Source organism: Phasianus colchicus, chromosome 20, assembly GCF_987193195.1.
Source record: "Phasianus colchicus chromosome 20, bPhaCol1.hap1.1, whole genome shotgun sequence".
NCBI lineage: Eukaryota > Metazoa > Chordata > Aves > Galliformes > Phasianidae > Phasianus > Phasianus colchicus.
The window spans coordinates 7,372,914-7,381,626 of record NC_143455.1 but is presented as its reverse complement, the minus strand read 5'-3'; the positions used below and the strand labels follow the sequence as shown (position 1 = coordinate 7,381,626).

At 51.9% G+C, this 8,713-nt stretch overlaps 1 protein-coding gene across 2 annotated transcripts in view; it reads left to right on the top strand.

Annotated features, from left to right (window-relative positions):
- The first annotated feature begins 4,314 nt into the window (after nucleotides 1–4,314).
- MAP2K6 (mitogen-activated protein kinase kinase 6) overlaps nucleotides 4,315–8,713 on the top strand; it is a 45,754-nt gene continuing 41,355 nt past the window's right edge. Inside the window, exon 1 of one of the 2 annotated variants that reach the window (XM_031598853.2) lies at nucleotides 4,315–4,633. In XM_031598853.2, coding sequence (XP_031454713.1) covers nucleotides 4,618–4,633 — 16 coding nt within the window. In that variant the 5' untranslated portion in view covers nucleotides 4,315–4,617. The other variant, XM_031598852.2, reaches the window with a different exon arrangement.

Sequence of the window (8,713 nt, the reverse complement as noted above, 5' to 3'; positions counted from 1 at the left end):
GTTTTATTGCATTATCAGAAACAGAACAAAAACACTGAAAATGCCACTCAGAGAAGCAGCCACTGAGCTCCAAGCACTGTACCTTTATTTGTATGCCAGTATGATACTGAGCACAAGGCACAGAGTGTAACTACATACCTCTGTATCTCTGTATGTCTGTACATCTCTGTATCTGCATATTGACATATTGACATATATATATTTATGTATATCTGTACATCTGTGCCTTACTGGTGATAAGCTAAGATGATATGCCTTGCAAAAGTAGGGATGGGAGGGGAGGGGAGGGGAGGGGAGGGGAGGGGAGGGGAGGGGAGGGAAGGGAAGGGGAGGGGAGGGAAGGGAAGGGAAGGGAAGGGAAGGGAAGGGAAGGGAAGGGAAGGGAAGGGAAGGGAAGGGAAGGGAAGGGAAGGGAAGGGAAGGGAAGGGAAGGGAAGGGAAGGGAAGGGAAGGGAAGGGAAGGGAAGGGAAGGGAAGGGAAGGGAAGGGAAGGGAAGGGAAGGGAAGGGAAGGGAAGGGAAGGGAAGGGAAGGGAAATAAATACAAGTGTTCTAATAAAATAATGCCTTTAGTTTTGTTTAATGAAGAGTGAGTAAATAAAGGGCATCGTAACTTGAGCTTCAATGAAGAAAAAGAAAGAAGAACAAACTTCTTATCGTCATCCAACAAGCATCAAACAGCACAGAAGTCTGGATCTGAGTTCTTCTGGTCACTTTGATGTCTGTTGTGGTCTCTTTTTATACTTAGTTCTAAGTGCTCCTGGTTATGTCCTACCTGCAGAACTCTGAACTGCAGCTCAGGCACTGGGGTGAGGGATTGGGTCTGGGGATTGGAGCAGGGGCTGCAGCCATCGGTGCAGTGCAGTGCAAGGAAATGCAACCATGCAGCATGGGAGTGATGCAGGAGCTCCAAAGCAATGGGCTGTGTCACCTGGGGAGACAACGTCGTGCAATAAGGAATGCATTTTGCTGAGCCACCCATTGGGTGCTGCTGCAGCATCTGTGCAAAGGAGTGAAGCCAAAAGAGCACTAAAAAGAAAAGTACAACCACAGAGGGCTGCTTGCAGATGTATGCTGGCATCCCTGCTTGTCCTGTGTCCTGCAGCCAGAGAGGGGAGCTCTGCCCATCCCTCCCTATGCCATGCACAGCAGGATGGAGAGATTCGGAACCAGAGCCAAATGGCTGCACTGGAAGTGAGCAGGTTCTCCAGTTTCAGTTTGGTGGATACGTCCCTTCTGTCCTTGATGGTGTTTGTGTCACAGGGGGAGCACACAGGCTCTGGTGGCCCCTCACATCCAGCAGAGATATGCAAAAATAACCCAACAGGAATGCTCCCATGGGTTTGCCCTGTGGTGCAGGAGCTGTAGGTGCACAGCTGTCATCACTGCTCCTCTTTCAGCCCAGCCTTGTGGAGCCCTCTGAGAATCAAATCATACAGATGAAACCCAGTGTTTTGCATTTTCCTTTGGACTCACCTCTGCTCGTTAGCTGTCTCAGGGCCCACTCCTTGCTCATGTGCAGCTCTGTTTCTCATGCTCAGAGCGTGCTCGTGTGTGGGTTACGTGTGCACAGGGCATTGCAGGGTCATGGGTGCAGCATGAGCCACAAACTGCAGCTCATCCCAGCTTAGGTCGGTCAGGACAGGAGCAGAAGAAAGCTGCTCCAAAAACAAGTGGCTGGAATGGTGGCCGTTCCGTTTGTCATTAGCCTCACATCTGTCAAAACAAATGACAGTCACCATACTGGACTTTCACACATCATAGCCCTTATCAATCTGAACTAGAGCACCTCCATCACTATTTCTTTTCTTTAGGAGTGCAACATCATCCTTACTTTGCTGGAAAAGTGTGCTCAGCCCATTCCTCTGACCCAGCAGCGCTCAGAGCTCTGAGATGGTGTGTATTAGGAACCATTTCTGCTGAGAAGCAGCAGTCAGGCACTGGCACAAGGAGTGGTGGGGTCACCACCCCTGGAGGTGTTCCAGAACCATAGAGATGTGACACTGAAGGATGTGGTCAGTGGGCACAGTGAGGGTGGGCTGGGGTTGGGCCTGGGGATCTGAGAGGTCTTTTCCAACTTCCATGATTTGATGATTCTGTTATTATTTCTTTGGTTATTGAGTTGTGAGCAGGTTTTGCACATTGGCTTCGGACACTTCCATGTGCTGCAGGTGGTCCTGGGGCCCTGATCCTTCTGCACATTGGGTGCCACAGCACTGGGGACAGTGTCCCCCTGCTTCTCCCTGCCATGTTAGCTCTGGGGTGGGAAAACTCTCAGCACGCAAGCAAAAATGATGGAGAAGCAAGTGGCAGAGGCAGAGCAGACAAAAGGCACAGTGTGGCTGAGCCCAGAGGCTTTCAGCTTGCTCACAGCTTGCAGTTCTCTTTAATTTAGGGAACAAAGGAACACAGGGTATCGCCCGGCACCATTCAGGCCATGGGGAGCAGATGGCCGAGCTCATGCTCATTGTTTCTCACCTCCTCTCTTTCTCCAAAAGCGTTTTTCTCCTCCTCGGCATCTGCAGCACTGTTTGGCTCTCCTTGCAGCTCCTTCCCTGCTGAACAGCCCTTTGCCCCACTGGGAGGATTTTTTGCAGGGCCATGCCTGTGCCTGTCCCAGTGCTCTGCATCTTCTGCTGGGTGGGATGCAGCCCAGCAGTAGGAGGTGATGCATTCACCTGACCTCGAGGTCTCTGCAATGGAAACGCAGTGGGAAGCAACCGCTGCAAGAGGAGACTCAGAGGGGAAAACAGAAAGGCTCCCCAGTGCCCCAAGCAAAGCACAGCCTGCACACAAATGCACACTTCAGTGCAAATCTAGGGTATGGTTATCAATTTTCTTTTTTTTTCCTTCAGTAGGTTTTTTTGTTTTTTTTTTTTCTTTTATTCTCTGCACTCTTAGCAATGAAGGAATAAACAAACCATAATCACGCATAAAATGGGAAGGATTATGCAGAGGCAGTGGGCACAGACAAAATTAAGGGCAGGCACAGATTTTAGCATCAGAGCTCTTCTTTCAGCCTTATGGACTCTTTGTAAAATGAACTTTTTCCCTCGGAGCTGCACTTTGCTTCATTTGGTGGCTTTTTGTTCTCGTTGCTGCAGTGTGTGAGCATCCCTGGGAGCACCGGCGGTCAGCACCGACTGCTGTGAGCATCTGAGGTGCACAGGCACTGAGATCCCATGCATGCCAGTAGAGCACGAGCAGAGCAAACAGCAGCACTGCTGCTGGGGTTTGTCACTGCGTGCAATCCCTGTGGCTTGCAGACAAAGCAGCAAGTCATTGTCTAAAAAGTAACCAAGTGTGACGCTGCTGACTGACACAACTGGATGCCCTGTCCCTGGAGGTGTTCAAGGCCAGGTTGGATGGGGCCCTGGGCAGCCTGGTCTAGTATTAAATGGGGAGGTTGGTGGCCCTGCCCGTGGCAGAGGGGTTGGAGATTCATATTCCTTGAGGTCCCTTCCAACCTGGGCCATTCTGAGATCCAACTCTTGCACAGGGTGCACCTCAGGCTCCTCCTACAGCTCCGAGATCTTTGCCATTCCAGAGCTGATCTCTATGTTTTGCTTCAGCATTTGCTCTCTGGAATTAATTGCTGCACAGCAAAGCTGAGGTGCTTCGCTGTAAACAAACCAGCAGCCAGTAACTCACGTTGTTTAAAAAATTGCTTAAAAGATCTCAGGAGACAAATGGCCTTTTTTTGCACAGCTTGGAAGCGCTGCGGGTGGGAGGAGGAGATATATGCAGGGTTGCAGGCAGGGATGAATGCAGAGATGCACAGAGGGGTAAAGAAAAGGATTCACATAGGGATGGCAGGCAGGGATGCACTCAGAGGTGAAGGCAGGGATGCCAACAAGGATGCGTGCAGGGATGCATGTAGAAATGCCCTGAGGATTGAAGTAAGAGATGCACAGAAGGACTGATGGAAGGATGCATGCTGGGATGTGAACAGGGATGAACGCTGGGGTGAAGGCAGGGATGCAAGCAGGGCTGCACACAAGGATGCATGCAGAAATGCACGGAAGGGTGAAGGAAGAAATGCACGGAGAGATTCATGATGTACGCAAGGATGAACCCCACAAAAATCTGGGGGGCGGGGGAGGTGCAAAAGAAACAACCCCTCCCTACACCACTGCGCTGCAAGCGCGGAGCCACGCACCGCCCCGAGCGCGACCCCCGCCGCTCCCCCCCCCCACCGCGCAGCCTCCGCGCCGCGCCGCGCAGCAGCGCCCCCTACAGGCGGCCGCCGGAGGCTGCGGGACTACAGCTCCCAGAGGGCAGTGCGGCGGCCGTCGGCAGCGCGCCTGCGCACTGCGCCCCCCAGCTCCAAGTTTGGAGCTGCGAGCTGCCAGCCCTGGCCCATCATGTAGGTGCAGCAGAGCCTTCCCCAGCACTGCAAGCAGGGGGGGAGGAAACCCCCCGCGCTGCAAGCTGCCCTGCAAAGTGTGCAATTGCACGGCCCCCCGCTGCAAGGAGAGCTGCTGCAGCGAGTCAGGAAAACTCCAGTTGCATGAAGATTGAGCGCTTGCAGTTTGCATCTTTGTTGCAAAACTAGCTCCAGAAGAGAGGCAAGGCAAAGTCTTTTGTGCTCCCCTCCCCCATCAAAGCAAAGGGGAAAATGTCTCAGTCGAGAGGTAAGGCTCCTACTTCTGTTCGTTGCAAATATGCAAAAAGCCGTGCATGCATTTTGCAGTGCATGCATGCATTTTTCGGGATGCAATTGCATTTTGAAGTTTGAGGCTTTCAATGGCTCTCAGTTGCATTTCCTGTTTAGTATGTGCCTTTTTGCAGCCACACACACACTCACACACACAGTTCCTGTAAGGCAGGGCTCGCACTTCAGCTGTGCATTGACGTTATTTGAATTCTTCTGCGGGCATTACGGAGCCCTTTCTGCCTTTTGCACAGTCAGGACAGGGAGAGGGTGCGGAGGAGCAGATGCATTCGCTGTCGTGTGGTGTGCATGCAAAATGGGCACGGTGCAGGAGAACCGCAGCTGATTTGCAGCGCAAAATGAAATGAAACTTTTGCAGAACTCCGGGGACGAGATGAAAGGTGAAACTCGAGCGGAGTTACCAGGAATTAAATATATACCTATGTTTCCATGGGAAAGTATTGTTCTGGTGCCAGGGCTGAGATCATTTTTCCACCGATCTCTCTCTCTTCCCCCCCCCCCTTTCCCCCCCCCCCCCCAATAAGATGTGTAACTTTTGCAGGGAGCAACGCGTGCAGCGGGGCCGGGGGGTGCAGCGCTGCGATGGTTCCGGGGGGGGCTGCGGGGGTACAGCAGAACCTCTGCGAGGGGCACGGGGGCGGCGGGGGGGAAGGAGGGGGGTGAAATATTGCAGAAATGCGGAGGGAATGCAAATAGTCCCTGCAGGGGGACTGTAATTGAGGCGCTGGGGGAGCTGCCGCTGTGGCCATTCATTGTGGAAATAATGCACATATGTCAGCGAGCGGCCACGCAGATGCAGCTTTTGGAAACGCGTGGATTTGCTGTTGCAATGCATTTTGCAGCCTGGGGTGGTTGCAGCCCTCGGGTTGGCGTTGGGCTCGTTCCGGGTCGTTCTGGGCTGTGCTCCTTTGGTGGCCCTTTCAGTGCTGGGGGACATGGCAGGAGTTTTCCTTTGTAAGAAAAATGTAAAGTTGTTGTATAATTTATTCCTAATTTGGGTTTGCTGCAGTCATCTTTTCCAGGCAGGCAGGGAATTGTAAAAGTTTCCAATAGGACAAGCCAAGGGAGTTTGATAGGGCGGAATTGAGCAGGATGGGACCCGGAGCTGCTCGCTGGGGGTCCCAGTGCATGGCAGGGGGTGAGTGGGGGACGGCTGCATCCCGGGGGTCCCCCCAAAAATGGGGTGAGGAAATGGGGCCACTGACAGCAGGGACCCACAGGGATATCCCGCAGCCCCATTACCAGGAAAATGGGAAAAAGTGAGTGGCCAACCCACAGAGTATAGCCTCAGTGAATGGCATCGTTCTGCGCTCCGCTGCCTGTCCATCCCGTGCTCTGTGATGGGAGCATTGGTGCTGGAACTCTGTGTGCAGCTCCTCTCCTTGGGATGAACTGAACCACCCCAAATCTGCATTTTGGAGCAGTTTTTTTTTTTTTTTTTTTTTTTTGCATTGCACAGGAGGTTCCTCATCAGCACTCTGCAGTGCTGCACAGGGCTGCAGAAGGCTGCTGGGCTGCACAGTCCTCGCCCGGCTTTGAACCTGCTCCAAAGTTGTTTGGCAGCAATGGACGTTTCGGTGCTCCCTCTCAGGGTGGGAACTGAGGGGCTGCTCTGCCACAGGGCTTCTCCCTGCAGAGCATCTTTCCTGGCTCCAGGCTGGAGCACTCTGCAGCCCCCACACCTGTGCTGTGCAGTGGGATCTGCTTTTATGTGGCTGTGAGCTGCTGGAGCTGGCTCGGCCTGGAGCTCAGAAACAGCTCCTTCCTTCTGGCCCTCCCTACAGCAGAGAGCAGTGATGCTTTCAGCATCATCATCCCTGTGTTACACAGCCATGGTACCCGCTGGGCTCCCCAGCATTTTGTGGTCAACAAAACGTACCATCACTGCATACCAACTGCTGTGTTCCACCACCTGCTCGTTTCTACCTCCGTTCCTCTTTCAAGCTGACAAGTGGTATTTTGGGTTGGATGGAGGAACTGCAGCAGTTTGCTCCCACCTGTGGCACTGCTGGGACCTGGTCTGGAACCCCAGAGCTTTGGCTGTCACCAATGGGATGTTCTTCTGGAAGAACAACTACACAGAAGGTTGCGTTCACAGCAAGCTAAGCACGGTTTGATGCTGTCAATCTGGACCCTCGTGGCATTGGATACACTTGGGAGTCTTCCAAATTTGTTGTGATGGGGAAGTGTTCCCTGGGGAAGCCCACGTTGGAGAAACACCTGCAAACACGCAGCGTTCTGCCCAGAAATAAGAAAACGAAGGGGAGCAATGGTCATTAGAGCACTAATTATAAATACTTCACGGGCACGAGCTTAACCACGAAATATGGCTGCGCACCGATCTCATTCCCAGTTCTCACAGTTTGTTGCCTCAGATTGATTCTCCTTTCTGCACTCCAGCTGCAAAAGGAACAGCAATAGTGAGAACCATGGCCCACGTGACGCTGCTGAACGCGTACCCTATGGACTTTGATCAAAGGCTCTGCACCTCTCCGCAGCGCTGCATTTCACGGAGAGCTCTCTTTTTTTTTTCCGCCCAGAAATTGCAACGGGATGAATGCGAATCCAAAATGGTGGACGTTTTCTTTTCCAAACAAAACAAAACAACCGCCGTGGGGAGGCAGCAGGTCTTTGCTCGTAGCAAATTGACCCACGAGCACCTCGTTGTGCAACGCGAGGTTGCCTCGTCAGCACCACCTCAGCGCTCCGTGCTGCCATGACACAGGCACTTGGCATGGGCGGAAAAGGGCCGGGTCTGGCTGCAAACCAACCCATCTCAGCTCAAGTTCTACAGTGTTGCTTTTTTTTTATTTTATTTTTTATTTTTTTTTTATTTTTTTTTTCCTATAGTATTTTTTTTTTCTGCTGAATTGCTGTCTGACAATGCAAATTGCGTTGACCCCATTGCGTGACTTGTTTACTCTCTGCCACTTTTTTTGTGATGGAGCGTGCCTGCCTTAAGCACTTTTGAAGGCTGGAGCACCTCTCCTATGAAAAAACGTTGAGGGAATTTGGCTTGTTGAGTTTGGAGAAAAGAAAGCTCCTGGAAACCTCAATGAGGCCTTCCAGGACTTGAAGGAAGCATATAAATAGGAGGGGGAATGGCTGTTTATGAGGGTGGATAGTGATAGGGCACAGAGAGTGGTGATGCACTGGAACAGGTTGCCCAAGGAGGTTGTGGATGCCTTTGGAGGCATTGAAGGCCAGGCAGGATGTGGCTCTGGGCAGCCTGGTCTGCTGGTTGGTGACCCTGCACATAGCAGGGGGGTTGAAACTAAATGATCATTGTGGTCCTTTTCAATCCAGGCCATTCTGTGATACGCAATATATAAGGAAGTGTGGAAGTGCAGTGCATTGCTGGAGGAGTTAAGTAGCATGGGATGAAGGGCAGGCAGATGGCTGGGGCAGAAAGCAGCAATGTTTGATGTCAGCCAAACAACTGCACTGTGCAGCTGAGCGAGGGGGAAATCGTGCACCCTGCACCTCGTGGTGCTGCTGTGCTGCTCCCATGGCATTGCCCTGAGGATGGAGCTGCACCTTGGGCTGTGCTGAACCCACGTTCCTGCAGCAATGTGGCAGGAGGGCAATGCTCCCCAGGGCTCAGCAGGGACAGGAAAGCATCAGCATATAAAAAGCTTGAACTGTATGAGTAATTATAGCAATAAAAGTGATACATTGCAGGGGGAAAGGAGTAAAGCCACGGCGTGTTTTTTTTTTTTTTTTAGGTTTCTCACTGCCACACCAAGGGGTGCTCATTTGTTTCCTTCAGTTCCCAACAATCAGACCTTCCTTTGGGGTGAATTCCCTCCTGTGACACACACACACATTAGCTGCTAAGGTGAAACAATTGATACTCAATTAAAACCACAGGAGTAATTTAGGGAGCTGAGACTCTGCGTTCTTCCAAGAATATTGGCGTTCATGGAACACAATTAGCATGGAAGTCACAAAGCAGACTTGTCCATTGCATGCTGTGGTTGCAGATGTATCAGATAACTAAGAAGTTGGTTTGGTTGGCTTGTTTGGCTCCAGAGGCAAC